The sequence below is a fragment of the Macadamia integrifolia genome, chromosome 9, assembly GCF_013358625.1.
Source record: "Macadamia integrifolia cultivar HAES 741 chromosome 9, SCU_Mint_v3, whole genome shotgun sequence".
Classification (NCBI taxonomy): Eukaryota; Viridiplantae; Streptophyta; class Magnoliopsida; order Proteales; family Proteaceae; genus Macadamia; species Macadamia integrifolia.
Window position 1 is genome coordinate 24,739,496 of NC_056565.1, and position 24,784 is coordinate 24,764,279.

General features: G+C 38.7%; 2 protein-coding genes across 6 annotated transcripts in view; both read left to right on the plus strand.

Annotated features, from left to right (window-relative positions):
* The window catches only part of LOC122090133 (splicing factor U2af large subunit B-like), a 27,038-nt gene extending 20,373 nt beyond the window's left edge, over window positions 1-6,665 (plus strand). For 2 of the 3 annotated variants that reach the window (XM_042659980.1, XM_042659981.1), the window contains exons 7-10: window positions 4,782-4,889; window positions 5,032-5,133; window positions 5,253-5,332; window positions 5,425-6,665. In XM_042659980.1, the coding sequence (XP_042515914.1) occupies window positions 4,782-4,889; window positions 5,032-5,133; window positions 5,253-5,332; window positions 5,425-6,184 (1,050 nt within the window). In that variant the 3' untranslated portion in view covers window positions 6,185-6,665. The remainder of the gene's footprint in view (window positions 1-4,781; window positions 4,890-5,031; window positions 5,134-5,252; window positions 5,333-5,424) is intronic. The other variant, XM_042659982.1, reaches the window with a different exon arrangement.
* A 2,965-nt stretch (window positions 6,666-9,630) lies between these two features.
* LOC122089128 lies at window positions 9,631-21,719 on the plus strand. 3 transcript variants are annotated; one of them, XM_042658614.1, is made up of 7 exons: window positions 9,631-9,857; window positions 9,993-10,050; window positions 10,142-10,440; window positions 11,742-11,819; window positions 11,938-12,506; window positions 13,825-14,463; window positions 21,507-21,719. In XM_042658614.1, the coding sequence occupies exons 3-7, from the start codon at window positions 10,167-10,169 to the stop codon at window positions 21,702-21,704; spliced, it is 1,758 nt and encodes a 585-aa protein (XP_042514548.1). In that variant the 5' UTR covers window positions 9,631-9,857; window positions 9,993-10,050; window positions 10,142-10,166; the 3' UTR covers window positions 21,705-21,719. The 3 variants fall into 3 exon arrangements, with proteins under 3 accessions (XP_042514548.1, XP_042514547.1, XP_042514546.1); XM_042658613.1 differs by lacking the exon at window positions 9,993-10,050 and having other exon boundaries at window positions 10,150-10,440; XM_042658612.1 differs by lacking the exon at window positions 9,993-10,050 and having other exon boundaries at window positions 9,632-9,857.
* The last annotated feature ends 3,065 nt before the right edge of the window (window positions 21,720-24,784 follow it).

Genomic DNA, 24,784 nt, shown 5'->3' on the forward strand with positions numbered 1-24,784 from the left:
GGGGAGGGGGGGGGAGGGGGGAGGGGTGACTACATCCTCCTCTTGTTGTCCTTATCCTTATCTATGTTATTGCATGTTTTGGCAACATAATCAGAGAACTTTAGTTACTACTACTTGAATTGTCAAATTGTCATCATCATTCAGGATTTCAAATCCCATAACATGAGCTTCCAGCTTTCCTAATGGGGCCTAAAAGCGTTGAGAGAGCTTCACCATGGTAATTGCGGGAGCACCACTATTCTACTAAAGCCTGAAGGACTGGAAACATTATCTTGAACTTGATCTTTGATCAATCCGAATTCCTGATTCTTCCAATTTTGCTCCATTCATCCAGTTTTGACCCATTAGGAAGAATTTTCTCCCCTTCCCAAGCAGTTATGCTATATAAGGGAATTCTTTGACACTAATGTTGGTCGACCATCCATCTTCTGGCATTTACCTTCAAATGCCCTCTAATCATTCTCCTCCACTCAACAGATTGCAACCCTTAACCCTGGAAATGCTTTTCTGATATATCCCCAGGAGAGCCATGGGATCACTTCATCAACATGATGGAGGTCAGGGAGCTATGAAAGGCAGACCAGGTGTTTGTGGCTTAGATCCCAAAGCAAAGGCTTTTGTTTCTTATTTTTTTGCATTCGCAGAACGAGAGGAATATAATCCCTGTTTCCTACTAACTCGTGAAGTAAACATGATAGAGGAGCAAAAAAAAAGGGGGGGGGGGTTAGGTTAAATCATGCAAATGGGTTTCTTTTATTGGAAGTAAACTTTGGATTGGGTTATGTATGTGTTGGGCCTTTGATCTCGTGTGTTTTCATTGTAATGGACCACTTTAATCGGCCTATGATATTGGTAGAGACAAGCCATACGGGATTAGTTAAGTTAGATTCTTTATTTTACTTGTTATTAAGTGTTTTAGTTCGGCTGGAATAGGATTCTGTAAGTTCAGTCTTGTTTTGAGTCAGTTTCCTTTATTATTTCAATTTCCTAGTCAGTTATGCTACCTTATTAGTTAAGGATTGAGTTAGTTCTTTCCTTTTTAGTGTTTAAGTCTGTTCTTGAGTTTTCTATATAAGTTTTTAAAGGAGCCTAGCATTTTACCCGAAGTTTGATTAATGAAAAGGCTATTGCTGCTCTCCTTCTCAATTGGTGAAGAATCCCTTTGCAGTGTGAAGCCCAGGTGTTTCTCTATCTCTATACTATCCTTCCATCCTTCTTCCCCTTCTTCCCCTCCATCACCAAGTAAGCTTAAGTTCTTATTTTTCTGCAATTCATCTTCTAATAAATTTGGTTCTGGTTGAAATTCATATGGAAGACCTTTTTTGTATGAATTTTGATTAGAAGAATGCAGCTGTTAGAATCTGTCCATATTTTGACCAGTTGTTCCTCAACCCTAAAGAGGAGCTTGATTGGAGTTCTGCCCAGATCAGACCTGCTGATCTGGACATTTAGTGATATCTCTATTCCGCCCTTATAATATCTCTTACTGTTATGTGCATCTGAGTATTTATTCAATTTGCTGGTATCACTAGTCAGTTTTGGCTAATTTTTTTGCTCTGTGATCACAATTAAATATGCAATATAATTTTGTTCTCTGATCTTTATTTTGATTGGCCAATTTACTAGTTTTCCCTTCTCCTACTAGGATTGGTCCGTAGTGGTTGATCCAACTTGTGGATCGATCTGAAACTTTCAGCAGGTATTCCCCCATTTGAATAGGCAACTCGATTCGAGGTTCAGCCCCATCTGGCCATCTGATTTTGTTCTATTTGGTTTCTCCTAAATCTGGAATTTACTCTGTAGTTTCTCATATTAGGTCGTTACTAGCATAATTACTTGATATGGCTTTTTTGTTGCATATAAGCATAGTTATATAAAATTATCATTACCATATTACATATGCTGCACGCACCCCTCCAATGCCTTGGGTTGCTTAGTTGCCTTGACCACTATTTTCTTGCTTTTCCACTTGAGTGAAGTTGACTAGATCTCAGTTAACAGAAATTATTAATTTTTTTTTTTCAATTTTTCTATCTGTAATAAATGGGAGAATTCTTGTTCTGCTCTAATTACACCTATATTTACCTAGACCCCCTATACTTTCTGACAGACCCATTGTAAATAAACCAAAGTTTTTTACAAACACTCCCCTGAAAGTTTAAAATACTTTTATACCCCTAAACCCTTCTAGTGGAATTTGCCACAGAGCATCCTTGACCACTGTTGCCAATGAATGCTGGAGGGTGCCCCTCAATGTCGTCACCATCCAAGGTAAACCTCACTGTGAAACTGGTGGCAATAAAACCCGACTATTTTTTGCTTTCCTAGCTGAATAACACCTGGCTTGATTTATTGTATGGTTAAAGAGAGGCAGTTGCCATTTCGTCTTCACTGGAGTCCAATGATTGGACTAAAATAGACAGGCTTTACCATCATGACACTGAATGATCTGAGAGAGACACTGCTCCTTATTTGCCATTGACTGCCAATCCTTTTTTATTTTTCAGTGACAGGAGAGGGCTGGGATTTTACGACTTTTTCACTAGCATCCCATTGGGGTCGCTCCCTGTCCAAGGCGAAGCAGAGTATGAAACTGCCTGTCATGAAACCATTAGTATTTTCCCCCTCCCTTTTTTGGTCAAACAACCTACAGATCTATTGGAGGGGCTGGGACAGATGGTGTTGTCTCCTTTCCGCATTCCCAATGAGAATGATGTCTGCTTTCTCCTGTGAAGCTTGAAGCACCATTCAGGATTTTAGTTTTCACATTTCCAAATCTAAAGGGAGATTTTGAAATTAACTTTGACTTTCTGGGTAGAAAGGGTCTGACAAACTATTAGGGATCATTTGTATAAATGTATTCTAGTTTAGGGTAGAATACAGAACTCTCCTTAGAAACTTAGGAGCCTAGATTAAAAAAAAAAAAAAAAAAAGCAGAAGTTTGCCCTGTTCTGTGCTAGACTCATTCCCATACACTTAGATGCCCAAAAGTTTCCTTCCCCTAGATTGGTTGCTACTCTTTATGCTGCAAGTGTTTAATTTTCAAAAGCTCCCCCATTTCTAGCTAGCTCTGTGAGTCCAATGCATTATATGATAAACTTTGCCGATTTTCCATACCCTACACAGATGACCAACATCCTTACATTACTTAACTCAGGGAAGCACTTGGGTTTTCTAAGCTGGAAAAGCTACAAAACACAAAAATCCAGAGGGGACAGAGTAGAAACAAGGCGTGCTTTCTATCTTCTACTGGTAATTTTAATAACTTCAATAATGGTAGAGCAAAAATGACATTTTCTTAGCCCTTAAAAGCCCTACTTCTATTCCTAATTACAAAAATTCCCTGACTTGAACAATAAAATTAAGAACATTTGTCCATAAATCAAAATATCTAATAGAAAGAAACCAAAAAATTCCCGTTTACGACCATTGACCTGGGGTATTTTCTTTTCTTGTTTTATTGATCATGCAACTAATCGGGGATATTTTATGTACCAACCAGTGAAGAAATAAAAGTGAAGAACTTAAACTGAGTGTTGGATTATCACCTTCTTTTGGGTTTATTTGATACTCATATAAGCCCTAATTGACCTTAATCTCATCAACATTTGTTGATTAGATTGTGGGATATTGTTACTCTTAAATTCTGGTGTGAGAAGCTGTGATCCTTCCTTTTGGGTTGAGGTTTTGAAGTCTGATTGTCCAGGGTTTAGACTCGATTAGTGATTATTCTTTTCACAAAAACTGCAATGTGAATGACAGCACACACCTGAGCTACTTGTTCATAGGGATCTCTTCTACCAAATTCCTATTGGCTGTATATGGTCATCCGGGTTTTGGAGGGAAGTGAGGGATTTCTTGACATCCCCCCCTCCCCCTAAAACCGGCCGTGTCTCCCTACTTTTTGCCTTCTCAGAATCCATCCAAACCTATGGATTTTGCAAAACCCCAAAGGAAATGTGGGTCCTACCTTTTTTCATTTTTTTTTTCCTTTTTTAAAAGCATCCCTTTTTTTCTTTTTTTTTTTAAACATACTTTCCCTTTCCCTAGCCAACCAAAAATCCAAGGAAGATGCTCACTTCATTCATTTTCCCTAAGATGTAGGCCCTACACTACCGCAAGTCTAAACATAGCTTTTTTATCTTTCATTTTTGTATTGTATATGATACAACTTTGGTTACGTTCTAAAAGTTGACTTTTGCATATTTTGCTTTCTGTTGGTGTGGGGTATACCACTCAATGTTGGAAGAAATCACGGCAAAGTGCTTCAATTTAATTTCATATGTTCTTTCACTTGGAAGCCAAGGGAGAAGAAAAGAAGGGTTACGGTCTGATGTGCAATGAAGGAACTAAACATTTATTGTTTTGATGTTATTAATGGTAAACAACTGAATCTTGTATCCATAGAATATAGATATTTTTGTATGTCAACAAATGCAGATTTATGCATAAAAAATACATAGAAAAAGTTTCTTGGACTACGAAATGGATATAAATTCATTATTGGTTCCCCCAAGAACATGTGATTAAAATTTTTTAATTTCTATTTTGGGGTTCTTACATCCTAGCCTTTGTCTACTTTGAACTTCAACCTGCTTTTGGGACTTTGCTTTCATTAATTATTAAAGCCTTACAGAATGTGGGAATCAGAGCACATGCATGGTTTGCATTAATAATTTTAGCCGTTTATGCTTAGTTTTATTTTATTACGATTGTGACTTGTGAGTCATGTTCCAGTATGAGCTTGTGAAACTTGTTGATTATCTATTATTCTTTTACAGTATGTTGACCAGTCAGTCACCCTTAAGGCATGTGCTGGAATTAGTGGGATGATGTTGGGAGGACAAGTCCTAACTGCTGTTCAAGCTTTTCCTTGTGCTTCCAGAGAGGTATTCATACCTTCCATTTTTATGTATCCTGCAAATCAGTCTCAGATAATACATCTATGTATTATGATGTTGCTTCTTTTATCATATCCTGTTTGAATATTTTTTTCTCATCTGAAACCATTACCGGTGGAACCTTTGTCAGGAAAATGGTGACCATACCAAGAGGCCACAATTTTATGGGATTCCTGAGCACGCTAAACCACTTCTTGAGATGCCCACAAAAGTGCTGAAGCTTAAAAATGTGGTACGGTATTCAGTTGCACCTCTATCTACCTTCCCCCCCCCCCCCCCCCCCCCCCCCCCCTTTTCCTTTTCCTCCTTTAGATTTTAATAATTATGCCATACTGGTCAAATTGGGTTTAGTTCAAGCCAGAGGACCTCTCTTCTCTATCTGGACTGGAGCTGGAAGAGACTTTGGAAGATATACGGTTAGAGTGTGCCAGGTTCCATGATGAAATTCCATCCTTCAATTTCCATTCACATTTATTTTCTAAATTTTGTTGGAGTATCTAAAAAAAGGAACACAATCTTGCAGGTTTGGCACTGTCAAGTCTGTTAACATTGTCAGGAACAACAGCGCATCAGAAAAGGCTGCGGTCACTGTTGAAGTTGATACAAAGGGGACGTGTCAATACCCAGAGGCTGATGATGGCACCAATAAAAAGGAAATGATAGAGGGAGACATTGACCTCAACTCTGGAGTTAATATTTCGGTGGAGCCTCCAGTTAATGACAAAGAACTCCAAGAAGGTGGAAATGCTGGAAATAACTGCACTAGTGAAGACAAACCCGCCGCATCTGATTCTGTAGAGAGCACATCAAGTGAACCAGTTCAACTTGATGGTAACAACAAGGCTTTTGTTGAAACACCCTGTCAGATGGATACTGATGGGACTTCCCAAGAAGCTCCCAACCAGTTGGATATGGTAAAACATCAATCACAGTATAATGACAAGAGCGCTGATGTTAAGGCCATGGAATCTGGCCCAGGAAATGATTTGGTGGTTGAAGAAGAATTGGGACCAGATGAAGCCACCAGTGACAAATTCCAAGAATTATCTATTGGATTGAATGATGATGTTGCTATGGAGACAGGTAATCTGGAAGAAGGTGATAAACAGAAGGCTAGTGATCTTGATGATGTCTTTGAACATGGATCTATTTTCGTTGAGTATCTAAGAGCAGAAGCTTCCTGCATGGCAGCACATTGTCTACGTGGGCGACTCTATGGGGACCAGGTTGTGGAAGTGGGTTACATTTCTCATGATCTCTATCTGGCGAGGTTCACGAAGTGAGTCTGAAATCAGTTCCAGCTTGGTAAGATCCACTGCGGGCTTGCATGATGTCTGGTGGGTTCACTCCATTTACTATGCAGAAAATTGTGTTTCATTTTTGGGGTAATGATGCTTGTTGGTTGTTGGAAGAATGGATCTTTGGGTTGAAAGATGCCAACGGGATAGTAAAATGAGATTTTAGAGTTGGTTCTATGGAGGAAATGGTTGGGGGCTCGAGGCCTTTCATTGTGTTGTGAGAATTGAGATAAAGGTCAGGCGTGTTCGATTATCTTTCATATTCCCAGATTACCATTTTAGCATCTCTCATTTATCTATACCAAAGAACTCCGGTTACAGGCATTATGTCAATTCTGCTGTTTATATTGATTAGTGACCCACTTGGACTTCCTTGCTTGTGAATGCATCCTGATCACCCTTGTGGTCTGTGATTGGAATAACTGAGGATCATGGATAAATAATCTGAAACAACGCTGTGAAATTATTCTCTTGCAGTCATAACTCTGTAATCTAGCAGGGCCCGCACAACCTCACCCCACCCCAACCCAACCCAACCCAACCCAACCCAACCCCTTCTTTTGTGGGGAAAAGGGGGTTGGGGGGGGGGGGAGAGAATGCTGTGTGGTTGTGTGGACACAGGAGCGCACGAAATGCCGCCCCGCCCGGTCTGTTCGGAATAAAAAAATTCCATCGATGGAGCTTTATTTAGTTTTCTTTTTTTTTCGTCATGGTTCCTCCCATCAGTGATCGTCAATGCAGGACAGGGTGAAGAGGGCGGTGATGGAGCCCTCTCACATACACGATTGTTCTCCGACTCATCGCTAAGGGTTTATGTGATGTTGCCTTCTACAATCAGAACCTGCTATAGAAGGAAATCATCAGCGCAATCAGGTGGATTCCTGCAGCAAATAGGATGAAGGAAACAGAAGACATTACTGTATTGTTCCTCCAGTGAAGATGATGAAGGAAATAGAGGAAGACATGGTTTCATTGTTAGGTCAAGCTGAGGAACAACCATTCAAACATTGGGTTATAATCTGACATACTATTGGACTTCCTGAGAAGAAAACCCTTTGATTTAAGACTCAGAGACCCAATGAAGATTCAAGATACTAAATTTTCAGATCATATTTCCATGTACTTAATCAAGGAGACAAGTTTTTAACTGGCCATGCTCATGTAACCCAGATACAAAATTCGATGGATGCTATTGAAATGAAGTTGGAAGACAACCCGAAAACCACACACACAGATCAACCCCATTAGGAGGAGTATGTATATGTATTATCGTCTTGTTGAGCAACAATTGTTTGTAACCCATTGCCACGGTCTCTATTTAAATTGCAGATGCATAGATGGGAAATTGAATCTGGGCCTATGCGCTTATCCACACAATCCTCAATTCGCCCTAACCATCTGAGCAACTCACGGATGGATGATCAGTTGGTATCTCATTATGCCTTTGATTCCAATATTCTCCCTTCCCTTTTGAGAGTGCTCTTGATAATATTTTAAATGAAAATATTCAATTCTTATGGATTTGCAGGGAGAGCACAAGATGCTGAAGTTAGGGCTCTGTTACAAGGATTTTAAGTAGATCATAAGTTGAGATGGGAAGAAATAGAGGTTTGGATGAATTGTAAGCAAATGGTGGATTGGTTATTGCGAGACAAGAAGAAAGAATAACCATAGCACATATTTATCTTGTTATCTGGACCGTGTAAATGTTAGATTTAATGCTTAATTTACATTTTTCTTGGTAATTAACTAGAAGGTGGCGGGGCAGACTTCACTTTCTCTACCATTCCCTTCATAGCTTTGGATAGAAAATCCCCAATAATATGGTTAATTAGGAATCGTCTCATTGGGTCTGCTACTCCATGGATGATTGACTGTGTCAAGAAATGAGGAAAAGAAATACTATGTTAATGGTCTTCAAGGCCTCCCTTGAGGTATCTAGTAAAGCTAGGTTTACTGAGTCAAAACGTTGTATTCCGGATGTGAACTTCTGGTGTATTAAATTATTTGGGATTCTCTTCATGCTACGCATTTTCTCTCAAGGACACCCAGAGAGAGAGAGAGAACTTGATATTGGGAATGGAATCAAATTTAAATTTTTTATTTATTATTTTACCCTTTGTTCTGTACCGATCACTTTTATGAAATGGGCTAAGAATCGAGATCGGACAAGGCCAATTCCAATCCAACTTAACCGATTCCAATCAATTCAATGTGATTCCTCAAACCATGAGGGGGAGAGAGATGTTAGACGTGGTCTCGCTGGGAGAGAGAACCATCTCTCTTTTCTCAAAAGAAATCGACTCTTGGTATCTCAATCTTCCATGGAAAATGTGGGGTTGAAATCGTCTGCAATTCCGATCTCGTACAATTCCGTGCAATATCATCTTCAGGTGGTGACACGTGTATTGATACCAATACAATGGTCTAGATCTGGTACAACTAATAAAACATTAAATCAATGAAGAGGCATTTAAATCAGATCTGGACCATTGTATTGGTATCAATACACGTGTCACCGCCTGAAGGTGGTATTTCACGGAATTGTACGAGATCGGAATTGCAGACGATTTTTTTCCGAAAATGTGAAATGACAGCAATTAACTTTATTTAAAATGAGTAAAATGAGCAAAAAAGTACAATTACAACAACGGGTTGAAACTGAATTGCTTGCAAACAATTTTAACTTTTATTTCTTTTGAAACAAAACTATTCATTAAATCGAATCGGGTTCATAATTATCTAATTATAAAATTCAGTCAACCAAATAAACTGTTTTGCTCGTCGCTCAGGAGTGCACTTCAGAATTACACTCTCTAGACACAAATTGGAGAATACATTTTAGAAAAATAACGAAAAATATCCTCAACCATTGATAATTGATTGCATGAGAAGTGGGATAAATTTATTTTTTTCAATAAAAGAAGAATTTACTTAAAATCATATGTGGGGCACGTAGAAGGTGAGACTAGTCGTGGAATGAAATTTGATCATGTGATCATCATACATTATAATGTTTTCTATCCGTAGGTTGCTTAGATGGTTAGGGCGAATTAGAGATTGTGTGGATAGACGTATGATCTCAGGTTTGATTCTCCATTTGTATATTTACAATTTAAGTGGAGACCGTGACGGTGGGTTGTTGCGCTAGTCTACCCTAAGATTAATTGAGGTGTGTTTTAAGTGGAGACCGTGATAGTGGGTTATTATGTTAGGAATTAGTTGAGGTGGACGTGAGTTGGCTCGGACTCCTTAATTAATCTCAAAAAAAAAAAGCTTCCCTTTAAATGTATAGGTACAGAACTTTCGTAGCCTCTTAAAATTTTCATTTGTAATCTGTAATTTTTTTTTTTTAAATATTTTTCTTAAGCATACGAGGGGTTAGGTGGGGATGGTATTGTCATTTGCTACTTTATTTTTACCGTTTTATTGAAGCGATAGCACAGAGACAAGGGAACACGCCACGCCCTCTGCTGTGTTTTTTTGTAGCCCATTCCCTCCAAATCGAAGGGGAGGGGAGTGGGGAACTGCACTAGAATCACTACTAGATCGATTGGGCAAGTGAGCTTCTAAGTATCTCCAGCTCCCCACTCGATCTCTCCTGTTCAGTTTTTCAATGGCGAAGTTGTGCTGAACTCCTAAATCTTTATATCACAAGGTACTTTACTTGATCTTCTCATCTTGTTGTTCTTCCGATGGTAATGTTCCTCCAAATATGATAGATCGAACGAGTTAGGTTTTTTTCTTGTCTAGTAGTTTAATGATTCGAATTTTGTCTTAATCGTTAGTCCAGATACTGGAAGCAGCGTTCATAGGGTTTCGGAAGTTTTTGGGATCATCCGATGCTTTTAGTCCGTTAAATCGACTGAGAAGTTTCCCTTTACTTAGAAATAGTATCCAGTTGCTGTTTTCCTCATTAAATTGATAAGCATTCTCTTGTAGCTTCGCAGATACCTTGTGAGGAACGATGAATTTTCTTTTGCGACCTTCTCAACCTTCAGTTCCTGACCAACCCGCCGTTCAGGAACATTCTCTTTCAAAGCCGGCAACAACTTTGGAGGGTCTTATTGCTGAGGATCCGTATTCACCGTCTCCATCAAATGCAAATGGTGATGCAGAAAGTGATGGAATTTCTGGTGCAAGTGGTGGCCTTTCCAGTCCAATTACAAAGCATCAATTTCCTATTGTTGAGAATCACTCTGATGTTACTGAAGACGAAGGATGGATAATTATTCCATACAGTATTTCCCTTTGATCCCTTAAGCCTTTATGTCAGTAGTCTTATTCTATTTAGTTGGTGTTATATATAATCATGTGTCTGTATATTCTATTCTCACGTTCATACATCTGTTTCGCTAATGTATTTGTCAATCTGAAGCAGAAAATGTTTTCTTTTGATGCCAATTTGACACAAAAGTTAATAGTGAGATAGAGAATGTCGACGATGGACAACTGGTGGTTTCTAGTATTTTTTATATGATTTGTATTGGATATGACTATTTTCTTGTAGTCCCTAGCCTATTTGTTGGGCTTTGGGCTCCTATTGCTCTATGTTCCAAAGTATCTATTTCTGTCTTTGATTAAAAGTAATAAAGATGGGATTGAAACTTAAACAAAAACGATCGATATTGACCTTATTGCTACTTAGCCGCCAGAAAAAAAATAAATAAATAAAATAAAATAAAAAAAAAGAAAAAAACAAGATTTGCCATTTAGGTTGACAGTAGGAACTCAACAGAAAGACATTTATGAATAAAAGTTCCACAATTCTAAGGCTGTAGATAATGCATAATTCTGTGGAAAGCTTTAGCTGTGTTGTGTTTAGATTTATTGGGGTTTTGGGATTAGAATTATCTGTTGATGCTACTGTGAAGAATTTTTATTTGCAGTGCTGATTGCAGTGAGATTTAAAATCTTACATTCTCATCCAGTTTTTTTCGACATTATTTACAAATATTCATTGCTGTTACTTTGGATTTTGCATCTAGGTTATAGGAAGGATATATAGAGAACTAAAACAGAACACTTGAAATTGATGGTCATCTTACAAGTTTGAGCACAGTGAGTGCTTCATTACTCATTAGCCCGCAAGTTTGGACATGGTGTAATTTCGATCACTGTATACACATGGTTTTGCATTTTAGATTATGGTTAGATGAGAACATGTCAATTACTCATTGATTTTATTGAATAAATTCAAGAAAGTCAGAAGGATATTTAACCCATTTAATACAATAATAATTTCTCCGTAAATTATTTTTATTGAATTGGTGCTTGATGTAAAGGTAATTATTATCTTTGTTTCATTTTTTTGTGGGTAAAGTGGACTGAAGAACTGGAGGTAATTTTATTTCCTTAAGGCCATGAATTTATATCATCAAACATGTTTAATTGTCAGTTCTGGATGCTGGTTTCTTGAAATTCCTTGGACTGGATTCTGAATTTATGAACCTATTGTAAAAAAGGTTAAGTTATCTGATTTTTTTATTTTTTATTTTTTTTTATAGTGGTAGTATTTCTAATGCTTGATATGTGCTTGCAGAGGAACTTCCTGATAATTGGACCGATGCGCCAGATATTCATTCTCTTCGCTCTTTGAATCGTTCCTTTGTTTTTCCTGGTAGCTTTATCTTTCTTGAGTACTTTTGTCTCTTCTGGAGTTGTTATATGATTAGATTGTACCATGAAGTCAGTGCCTTTTCTGTTACCTGATACCTGAATTCTGTTTTCATGTCTAGGCGAACAGGTTCATATATTAGCATGCTTATCAACAGCTAAGCAGGATACAGAACTCATAACACCATTCAGGGTTGCTGCAGTAATGAGTAAAAATGGCATCACTCGTAGCACTAAGCAGCAACAGGAAAGTACGGGAATTGAATCAAATTCAGTTTCTGGAGAAGGGGAAGAAGAGAGTCCTAATCGAAATGTGGAGCAGAATGGTGCAACCCTATTAACTACCGAGAGGACTGATCCACAAGGGGATATTTCTGCTAGTGAATCTCTTCTTCGAATTGAAGACCACAAAAAACAAACTGAAAAACTTTTAAGAAAATTTAAGAACTCCCATTTTTTTGTTAGGATTGCGGAGTCAGATGAACCACTTTGGTCAAAAAGAAGTGTACCAGAATCTTCTTTAGAATATTCTGACACGGTTGGGGAGAAGTTAACTGCAACTGATGCAGGAGCAAGAAATGCTTCAAAAAAGGATACTCATATTGATCGAGGAAATTTTGATGCTAGTGTGTCTGGTGGGTTGGCTAGAGATACTGTTAGATGCTGCTCTCTTCCTAGTGGAGACATAGTGGTGTGTTCCGAAACATGTCTTTTTGTGTTTGCATGCAAAATTGGTCTTACTCTCCTCATAATAAATGTGTGCAGATATTGGACTTTTCTGTTGACAATATTATTTCAATTGTAATTGATATTAAGGGTTTTGGGAGCTCTTCATGCCATACTTGCAATATCATTATAAGATGCCTTTTGAAAGTGTCATTTTTTACCGAAAAGATTTTACATGCTTTTGATCAAGTAAAAATTGTCACCATGCTTTGACATATGTTACCCAGAAATATATTCTCATTATTCATGCATAAGAATGTATCTAGGTGGAGTACATTGTGTTGACATTGGGTGTAGAATGCCCTGCTTTTGGTTGTTGTTTGTTTGATAAGGCCCTGTCTGGAAATAAAACTCCAACATCTGCCCAATGACCCTATAGTTTTATATATAGTTTGCGATTTTTATGGGTTTCCTTCTGACCAACTGATTGTGCTATGGGGCACCGAGCCACTATAAAATTGTTTTGACAGATTTTTAGGTGTTAGTTGACTTGAACTTGATTACAATGCCTAGTTTTTTTTTCACCATTTCACTATACCTCATGTTTATCTTATGGTTTGTAAAGGGGAAAAAAATCATTGTGTTATTGTTTTTTATCTTTAGGTGCATATATCATTGCCTTTAGAAGTGAACAATAAAAGGATCTAAGGACAAAAGAGGGAGCGGTGACTTAGTCACTGAGATGACGGCAGATGAGTAATGAGCAATGGTGACACACTTTATAAGAAATTTACAGTGAAGGTTGTGAAACAGGAAGGGGCTGATGATTTTGAATGACCGGGGGGGAGGGGAGGGGAGGGGTTTGATGTTTTGTCTGGTAGTGTTTCTGTTGGATTCAAACTTTTGATTTCAGCCACCCTCTGATTGCAATCCTTCCTGGAGAGAAAAAACTTTTTTCATTTACAAATACTAGGGATCTATCCTGTGTTAATTTGGGCCGTTACCCAGTGCTGGTCTTCCTATGCGGTGTCCTGGGAGGGGGAGTTTGGAAACTGTCCAATCTTTGAAAAGTGGCTGCTCTCAAGATTTGAACCTGGGCCTTTGCCCTGGCAGCCCGAACCTTCTATCATTGCTCCAAGCAATGGCCCCTGGATCTATCCTCTGTTTACATTTATAAAGTTAGCTAATTGAATTCTCAGAAAATTAGCATGCAGGTTCCATGCTGTTGGCATGACACCATTATTTTGGTTCTAGCTTTTGTCCTAATTTGTCACATCTGAGAAGAACTAGTTAATGGGAACTTTACTGATGCTCACCTCATTTTCTTGTTTGGAAGGATGCAGGTGCTTTTAGGAGTCCATGTTGGAGGGGATCTTTTGAAGCATCCCACACTTGAGGTTCTTCAGTTTGAGAAACATCAAGATAAAAATGTAGCTTCTGATAACGGGGACAACTTAATTAACACAAATCAGAAGGATCCATGTGGGGAGCTGCTAAAATGGTTGCTTCCTTTGGATCCTAGTCTTCCTCTTCCAGCTCATCCATTAACCCCTCCTCTGGGTAATAATACTTCTGGATTTGGTAGCACATCCCAGAAATCCACACTTTCTGCTTCATCTGGCTCCCAAATATTTTCTTTCAGTAACTTTAGAAGTTATTCTATGTCATCGCTTCCTCCAAGTAATGCTACACTAGCCTCTTCAGTTACAGCCTCCATTCCCAAACCCACCTTTGACCTAGAAGACTGGGACCGTTTTTCACCCCAGAAGTTTAAGAAGAGTCAAGAATCTGGGCTTGAGGGGATTTTATCTTTTCGTGGTGTACCATTAGAACCAGAAAGATTTTCTGTTCATTGTGGATTAGAGGGCATCTACATGCCAGGCAAGAGGTGGAGAAGAAAACTTGAAATCATTCAACCAGTAGAAATCCATTCTTTTGCTGCTGACTGCAACACAGAGGACCTCCTTTGTGTTCAGATAAAGGTACGCATTTCATTTGCAAGGTAGCTAGAAGATGTATTGCTTGAGAATTGGTAAGTATTTGACGAAGCATGTTGTTATGGTATTCTTATTGTTTCAACTGTTTATCCAAAAGCTTGAGCTGTTAGGAAGAGCACATAACAAAGTATATAACACCCCTGCATGTGTAGGCTCATACACACGACATTGCACATGACGCCAACACGTGGCACCAAGGGTACAAGGCATAGGGGGACAACATCACTGTCACCCACACCTATGGTGGATTGAACACCCTTACTCATAGCTTTGATACCAAGTGACAGCCGCTTATTTCAAAAGCTTGAGGTGTTACAAAAGCACACACCAATTTTGCTTGAATTACAACCGTTTAATGAGATTTTTTTATTTTCAATATGGTTGGAAAGTTCTATTATTCTTGCACTTATGATGGTGATCCATCTTCATTGGTACTTATGTTTTCTTTTTATACGTCACATTCTGTTGCACATATGCTATTGTTAACTTCATCAGTGCTATCATTCCCCTTCTCTTCTTTTGGTACAACCAAAGCTTTTTAAGCCCGTCAGTTATTGCTAGCTTCATTTGCAGGTTTTACATTCTTTTGCTACAATCAATGCTTTTTGCATCCATTATGAAATTTCCTGCTCTAACTTAAAGGTAGGATTGGATCTATCAAACAATTTCCTTCCCTTTGTTGATGCTGATACCCCATTGGTTTTCTTTCCAAAAAAAATTAATTGGGGGAGCTATTTTTATCCTCAGGCAATAGAACCTTCTAGAGTAAATGAGGGCGATCATAGTTTGCCCAAGGTTAGCATTGGAACTGACGTGATCCAAAAAGATTGATTGTAGTGGACATATATGTAAAATAGAGAAATATAACAAGAGTGCAGATGATGCTAGCACTAGAATTGAGGGGCTTAAATTATTATTATTATTTTTTTTTGGTTGTATTCCGAGGCATTATTGAAGTTAGCAGTAGCATATGTGCAATGCAAGGGGATGTGATGCAGGAACGATTCATTGGACTGGATTGAACCTATTCATAGGCTCCGACAAAGAAAACATAAGTATCATTGAAGATGAATTACCACAATAAAATGCAAGAATACGAGAAGTTTCATTGGGATGCAAAAAGAATTAGTTGTAGCAGAAGCATGTAAAATAGAGGAAGATAACAATGTGGCGGATGAAGCTAGCACTAGAATTGAGGGGCTTAAAATGTTTTCGGCTGTATTACAAGAAGAGAAGAGGAATGATGGCATTGATGAAGTTAGCGGCAGCATATATGTAACGGAAGGCGGCGTAGAGAAAGAAAACATAAGTACCGTTAATGATGGATCACCACCATTAAGTGCAAGAATACAGATACTTTCAAACCCTTGTAAGGCTCCTCTTTTTCAACCCTATTAAACACAAAGATGCCACTAGGTGGTTGTAGTTCATGCAACAATGAGGTCAACAAAGATTTAGTGGAACTAAAAATTGAGCAGAGTGCTAAATCAAATGGTGATTTGGAGATTGCAATGACTAGAACTCTTGAGAAACATTAAATTTGTGTCGTTCCATATTGAAGAATTCCCTTATTCAAGAATATCTGAAAATTTTAAATACTACCAACATGGAAGAATTGAAATGAATGAAGGGAATCGGGGAGAAAAGAGCTAATTACATACAGAAACTTTGTGAGGGATCTCTAGGTACCTTTAAAGATTTGGGTGATCTGAAAAACATAAGCATTTTAACGAAGCATTTAAATGTGATGATGAAAAGGGGTTGCTGGTGAACTCTTAAATTGGCTTGACTTTGAGATTGTTATAATCTCAGAAACCTGTAATCAAACAAGAGAAATAGAGGAAAGAAGAGAAGAAAAGAGGAGATAAGAGAGAGAGAGAGAGAGGTGCAATCGAAAGAGACTTCCAAAAGAGAGGAGTGACCTGCGATCAGACTAGAATAGTATGATCGTAGGTTATGCCTCAAAACTTATATTAAATTGTACTAAAGAAAAGTATAAAAATACCCCCATAAAGAAGAAAAACCTAATCACAGAGATATGGGGCCGATAGGACATAAATGGCCCTATTAGCCTTGTCGCTATTTAGGATTAGCGCCTAACGTTAAAGTCAACACTCCCCCTCAAGCTAGAGCATACACATCACCCATGCTCAACTTGGTACAACCAATACAAAAACTAGGAGCAAACAGAGACTTAGTGAACATATCAACCAACTGATCTGAAGAAGGAACAAACAAGTTCTCAATCAGCTTTTTCAAAACAACATCACGAATGAAGTGGCAGTCCACCTCGATGTGCTTGGTCCTCTCATGGAAGACTGGATTGCTAGCAATGTACATCGCGGCTTGGTTGTCACAATACATCTTCATAGGCTTGGTTACTGGAAACCCCAACTCCAAGATTAAAGACCGTAGCCACATAAACTCAGCAGTGGTATGAGTCATAGCTCTGTATTCTGCTTCTGCACTAAACTGGGCAGTGGTAGTCTGCTTCTTACTACGTCATGTAACCAGATTACCTCCAACAAATGTGCAATAACCCGTAGTGGACCTACGATCACTAGCAGAGCCAACCCAATCAGTGTCAGAATAGCCAACTAGTTCCATATGCCGATTAGGACGATAGATTAGCCCTTTTTCAGAAGCACCCTTTAGGTAGCAAAGAACAGGAACAACTGCGTCCCAATGTGCTTTTTGAGGAGATTGCATGAATAGACAGAGGACTCCAACATCATAGGAGATGTCAGGACGAGTCACAGTAAGATATATCAGCTTGCTAATCAAACTCCTATACTGATGCACATCCTGGGGAGGTTCGCCATCATTAACCCAGAACTTTTGGTGAGGATCCATAGGGATATCAACAGGTCTGGATGCAAGCATACCAGTGTCAGATAAAAGGTCCACACATATTTCCTTTGAGGCAGACTGATCCCTTTCTTGCACTGATCACTTCAATCCCAAGAAAATAGTGAAGTTGGCCCAAGTCCTTGGTTTGAAAGTGTTACTGTAGATAAGCCTTCACTTCAGAAATTCCTGCCTCATCATTACTAGTAAGAATAATATCATCAACATAAACAACCATTACCACCAACAAAAAAAATGATTAGAATAACACTGAGAAATCCACAAGTTACTATGGTATATTGAACTTGTCAAACCTTGCCTGAGGGGACTGTTTAAGTCCATAGATAACCTTGTACAAACGACACACACAACCTTTATTCTCCCCCTGAGCAACATAACCAGGAGGTTGCTCCATATACACCTCTTTCCTTGATGTCCAATGAAATAAAAGCCAATCAAAGTTGACAGCAAGAGAAATAAGTAGACGAACAGAGTTCAGTCTAGCAACCGGGGAGAAGGTCTCAAAATAATCAACCCCATATGTCTGAGTATATCCCTTGGCAACCAGACGGGCTCTTAACCGCTCAACAGAGCCATCAGAGTGATACTTAATAGTGTACACTCAGCGACACTTTGGATGGTCGAGGGAAGATGAGATAAGGAAACAAAGTTATTAATATGATACACAATCATAGATTTTGAGTGCAAGAGCGTGTACTTTTCCTTTAAGCAATTTGTCCAACCTTCCTCTTACGTGATAAACCATAGAGGAGGTGAGTCACTAGCACTAGGAACATTAGGAAAGGGAATGAGAGAAGGAATAGGTGGAGGAGATGAAGTCCACTCCATACCAGACTGAGACGCCTGAGGAGGAAAAAATGTCGTGCTTTCAAAAAAAAGTCACATCTGCACTAACAAAGTTTCTGTGAGTAATATGGTCATAGCACTTGTACCCCTTCTGAGTACGTGAATAACCTAAAAAAATGCACGTAGTAGACCGAGGAGATAGTTTATCTACTTGTGCATGCAAATTTTGGACAAAACACACACACCCAAAGTCTCGGGGAGGAACAGGAAAACTCGGCAAGGTAGGAAACATAATAAAAAAAGGAGACTTATCTGAGAGAACTGAAGAAGGCATGTGATTAGTCAAGTGACATGCAGTTAAAACCCCATCACACCAAAAATGTTTAGGAACATGCATATGTATCATAATAGCTCGAGCTACCTCGAGGAGATGCCGGTTCTTGTGCTTTGCTACCCCATTTTGCTGTGGGGTATAGGTACAACTAGTTTGGTGTATCATTCCACGGTTGCAAAAAATAGAAATATCATTTTGGGCATATTCTAAAGCATTATCAGATAAAAAAATCTTAATTAAAATGCCAAACTAAGTTTTTATTTCATTATGAAATTTCTGGAACATAGATAAAAATTTAGATCTGTCATTTAACATGTACAACCATGTAAGACGAGAATGATCATCCACAAAGATCACAAAATAGCGAAAACCAAATCTATTATTAACTCTGCAAGGACCCCATACATTAGAATGGACTAAAGAAAATAAAGATGGACTATGAGACACAGAGTGTGATGGGAAGGACACACGGTGATGTTTTCCCAACTCACTGACCTCACATTCGAACCTAAGCACAGACTTAAAACTAAGGAATAAAAGTTTCAACCTAGACAAAGACAAATGTCCTAAACGACAGGGCCATTGGAAAGGAGCCACATCCCCAACAGCAGTATCAGCAGCAGAAGTAGCAGGAGAGCCACAGTTGAGATAATATAAACCATCTTTTTCACGCCCTCCACCAATTGTCTTCCTCGTGTGAAGATCTTGAAAAACACAGTAAGAGGGAAAGAAGGTTACTGATCAATTTAATGAACTAGTTAACTGGCTCACAGAGAGAAGACTTGATAGAAATTATGGTACATGTAACACAGAAGATAAATTCAGTGAGGATGTAGGTGAGATAGTACCATCGCCTAGAATCGGTGTGGAAGCACCGTTGGCAAGATTAACAGATGTAGCATTGATACTAGAAGAAAATGTTTTAAAAAGTGATGACTTACCAGTCATATGGGCAGAAGCACTTGAATCAATGATCTAGGGGGTAGAAGTAGTGGTAAGAAGGGTTGAGGTACCTGCATGAGCTAGGGTGGGTAGCGGATGTAGACCCACCATTGGATGTATTAGAGGATGCCTCGAGATTGTGCAAACGCCGGAGCAACTGATTGATGCCATCGCGTAGACTAGTAGACGAATCTCCTGAGGAAGTTATCGGCTTAGTATCAATGGAAGACATTGTGTCAGTACCATCGTCTGACACTGCATGATTGGCTAACTGGGTGGCCCACTCTAGCTTGCCATGCTTTGCCCAACAAGTTTCAACAGTATGGTTGGACTTCCCACAGTAAGTGCAATGGCGAGATGCACGATCAGACGGCTGTCCATTAGAACCTCGACCAGCCAACCCACGACCGCGACCACAACCACGTCCACGGTTGGCAAGGAAGACAGAATTGTCTTTAGAAGGCTGATCAGGTTTAGTTGATGAAGTAATACGCTACAGTCTCGAATAAGTGTTATTCAGAGTAAGAACAGTATCGCCTGCAAGTAGATGGCCATTCGCTGCCTTCAAATCATTATTCAACCTAGCCAAAAATTTAGAAACAAAAAACTCATTGTGCTGAGCCTTCAATTTGTCAATGTCTGTGGTCAAGGCTGGAAAACATTGAGTTCTTCAACCATTCTCCTGAAAGCACTATAGTACTCTGGAAGAGATCTGTCAGATTGGCAAAACTGGAATAGATTTTCATAAATATCATAAATACAGGTCATGTTTTTTTCTTGAGAGTATGTTTCCTTCAAGTCATTCTATACTCGCTTTGCAGTAGAGTGAAACATTACATTTGCAGCAACATCTGGTTCCATATTATTCCACAACCAGATTAAAATCAAGACATTCTCCTTCATTCATTCATTATAACCCTTGTCAGATGATGGAGGAGGTTCAGAAGTAGTAAACTGAAGTTTATCTTTGGCCATAAGATAAACCTTCACAGATTGAGCCCAAAGTAGGTAATTCGAACTTCCCTTGAGCTTGATAGAGGTAATTTGGACATTGACATTGTCCGAGGAAGATGTAGCAGTGGTAGTTTTGGTCTCAGCCATGAGGAACCAAAAAATAAATAAATAAAAAAAGAAAAGAAAAGAAAGGATTGCTGATATAGAGGCAAACAAACAGTCACTTGTATGCAGAATTATATAGTGACATATAATGGGGGATTCTATTACAGAGCCATATTATTAAGACCTGATCTCTCCATATTCATCACCAAACAAACAATCACCTGTAGGGTTTAGGGTTTAGGGTTACATACCATGGGGCAAAAATCGATGAGGTATAAAAAACCCTGTCAAAAATCAGTCTTCGATTGTCAATTAATAAAATGAGCAAAGGGACATTATCTAACACCCATGTGATTTAAGCTATAGTAAACACAGCAGTAGGCGGCTGCACACCAGAGAGCTTAGCAGAAGAATGAAGTCAACAGAGAAGAATGTATAAACCCTAGGCTTGATCATAGAGGCTCTGATACCATGTTACAATCCCAGAAACCTGTAATCAAACAAGAGAAATAGAGGAAAGACGAGAAGAAGAAAAGAGGAGAGAAGAGAGAGAGAGGTGCAATCGAAAGAGACTCCCAAATGAGAAGAGTGACCTGCGATCAAACCAGAATAGTATGATCGTAGGTTATGCCTCAAAACTTATATTACATGGTGCTGAAGAAAAGTATGAAAATACCCCCACAAAGAAGAAAAACCTAATCACAGAGATATGGGGCTGATAGGACATAAATGCCCCTATCAGCCCTGTCGCTGTTTAGTATTAGCGCCTAGCGCTAAACTCAACAGAGATTAAGGAATGCCATCTGAATGTTTGGATTTCTTATTATTTGGTACTTGGAAAATATGAAACAACTTGCATGTTTTTCTTTTTTTGGTGTTGGGGGGTGCGTATGTCAACAAGCAAGCTGACTGGAGCTGTTAGGAAGGGCACTCATATATATATATATATATAAAATATGTATCAACACTTATGTTCTTATTCTATCTTATTCCTTTTTTTTTTTCTTTATGTCAACAAATTATGAACGATTTTTTGCAGAATGTTTCTCCAGCACATACACCAGATATTGTGATATTTCTAGATGCTATATCGATTATTTTTGAGGAGGCTCCAAAAGGTGGAACACCTATGTCCTCACCAATTTCTTGCATTGAGGCTGGAATTGATCACAGTTTGCCAAATCTTGCTCTCAGGTTGGTGGCCATTCTAAGTACGATATGTATAGTTGTCAGTTGAAAACCATATATTTATCCTAGCTGTTCTATTGCAATTGTTTTTATGTTCATAGGTGTGAGAACATTTTTATCTTTTTTTTTTTTTTTTTTTTTTTTTTTTACATATAACTTCGGTATTTTACACTATTATTATGCGATCACCTTCCCTTGAGGGAAGCAGGTGATGCTGATTTTATACCATGTAATGTTTTCTTCTCTTGGGAATAGTTCTCTGACTTACAACTCAATTCTCTAAACTTTTAACTTCTGATTCTCTTCAAATAGTTCTCTACCATACAACTCAATTCACTAAACTGTTAACTTCTGAATTTTCTCGCACCATGGAACTCTTATCTAATTTTAGCTAATGAGTGGTGCATTAATGAACTTTCTCTTGTCTATAATCTGATAGGAAGTAGTAAGTTTTGTTTCATTTCAGCCAATTCAGGAATTGGTGGTGGAACCTGCTTTCCAGCCTACATGTCCAATCTCCTATGGCATCTGTAACAGCTGGTCATCATGGTTTAGGACTTTTAAAACAAAGAATGATTCTGTTTATTGTCATGGTTTTAGGGTTTTAAGAGAAAATGACTGATTTTTCTGGTCATTATGGTTGAATGCTGATTGTATTCTGGGCTGCTATATTGAAAAGTTCAGTGAATTTCGATCTGAAGTACCAGAATTTCGTTTTCTTGGGGGAGAAAAACTGAGATGGCCACTAAGTAGAAGCTTACAATTTTGTCTGATAGCTGGAATCTTGCCATTCAAAGCCAAGATTTGAGTGTTACATACTTAACCACATGCTATAACAGCCTCTATAATACAACCCCGAGTTCCAAAGCCCTACTTTTGGGTTGCTGTGGAACCACCCTGAATGATGGAAACTCTAATAATAGGGATAGTGGCAAATCTGTAAATTGGAATGATAACAATCAGAATTGCCGCATCACCTGCCACATTGCAGAACTAGGTGGACCGTAAACACAAACATGTTCGCACTGGACCATGAAAGAACATCTTCTTTTGATGCAGATACAGCTGCACTTGCATGGTTGGACTAGCATGACCGGCTTTGGAAGCCAAGAGCCAAGAAGAATCGGTCCAGCCCAGGGTTTTAGTCCAATAAGTGTTGGAAATAAAATTAGTAGTTTACTTGCTCTGCTCCCAGACACAGTTCTTTTTCCCTTATTTATTTATTTTTTTCTATTCATGGATTTACTATGGTGTGGAGGACCTTGCAGGAGGGAGGTTTGTATTGTGGTTCTGTAGGGAAAGGATGCATGGGTTTTGCATCTTGCCCTTAGAATGCTTCATTCTAAGTTCCTTTTTTTTTTTGGGGGTCACAAGGAATTCTAAATTCCATTGTCATAGTTTTCTTGATGATGTGCAGCAGGTTTGTGTTCTATTTTTGTTGGCTTTTTTATTTTTTGGGTTTTTTTATTTTTATTTTTTTTTGGAGAGATTCTATATGCTGGGCTGCTTTCATTTTCAAGATGTGGGGGGAGGTTTGGTTGTTGTAGCTGCATTGGACATGGGTTTCTTTAGTATGGTGTGTTTATCTTATGTTGTAATAATGTGTTTTAGGGAAGGTATCAGATTCCAAACGGGTCCTTAGGTCCTTAAGGGGTTTAATGGTACTTGTAATACTCTTGAACTTTCTCTCCGTTACTACCAATAAAAAATCTATATTTGGAATCTTCATCAAGTAATTTTAAAATGTGTTTAAAAAAAAAAACCCATAAGGCGCCACTTCACATAAGGCGAGCACTGCCTTAGCATCTCTAGACCGCATCAGCGCCAAGGCACTGCTAAGGCGTCGCCTTACCAACGCCTTAAAAACTATGCTCTACATATATGTGTGTGTGTGTGTGTGTGTGTGTGTTCATTGCTGTAGAATCTTAGTACTTTGCGTTACTTGAGCTAACACTTTCTATTATGTGTGATTTGGGTTCTTAAAGCATCTGCACCCCCATGGCTCTCCTGTTTTCCTTTTTTTCGTTCCAATAAAATGTCTATTTTCCTTATAGTAGTGCATCAGGTAGGCAGCTGGCACTCAATCATATCTAGCCATTCACCTTTTGCATGGATCCATTTTGTTTTTGTTTTATAACCTCTCTTAGCTTCTAATTTCAAGTCTTACCGACTTGTTGCAAATATGGTTCACAAGCATAGGGTCCGACTTGCTACCTGGAACATTGGATCCTTCACAGGCAAGAGCATGGAGCTTATAGATGTCATGAGGCCTTAGAGGACTTCAAACTTTGGTACTTGGGAGATCATAGCCATAGAGGTGGAGTGGGCATTGTAGTGGACAAAGGCCTAAAGAATGACGTGGTGGATGTGAAGAGAGTGGGGGATAGGATCATTGCAATAAAGATGATGTTGGAGAAAGAGGTTGTCAACATAAGTGCTTATGCTCCCCAAGTAGGGATGGATGAAGCTAGTAAAGTACAATTTTGGGAAGATATGGATGGACTAGTGCAAAGCTTTCGACATGGTGAAAAGATTATCTTAGGAGGGGATCTCAATGGCCATGTTGGGAAGGATCGATGAGGTTATGAAGATGTACATAGAGGATTTGGTGTTGGGGAGAGGAACGACGAGGGGATTTCAGTTTTAGACTTTGCGGTAGCCTATGATCTACCTATTTTGAATACATTTTTTGAAAAGCGAGAGGAACACCTTGTTACCTATAGAAGTGGACTTCATTTCAGCCAAATTGACCTCTTTCTTATAGAAGGTCCGATAAATTGTTGTGTAAAGATTGCAAGGTTATCCCTGGGGAGAGCTTAACATCGCAACATAGATTGTGACCCACTTTTTCCTTACTATAGTTCTGTGTCTTCTCTATCCTCTGTATCTATTCCCCGTACCTTGTAGGAAGCGAGTGCAGACTTAGGGCCCTTTTGGTATCGTTCTAAAAAAACGTTTCTGGAGTTTTTTCGTTCTATTGAAACGAAAAAACGGAATCTTCTGTTTGGTGCACTTATGGTCCGTTTCTGTTTTTTTGGAACAAAAAGTGAAAAAAAAACTGAAAAAACGAGATTTTTTGGAGTTCCGTCTTCCCAGTTTCGTTCCATTTTACAAAAAAAAAAAAAAAAA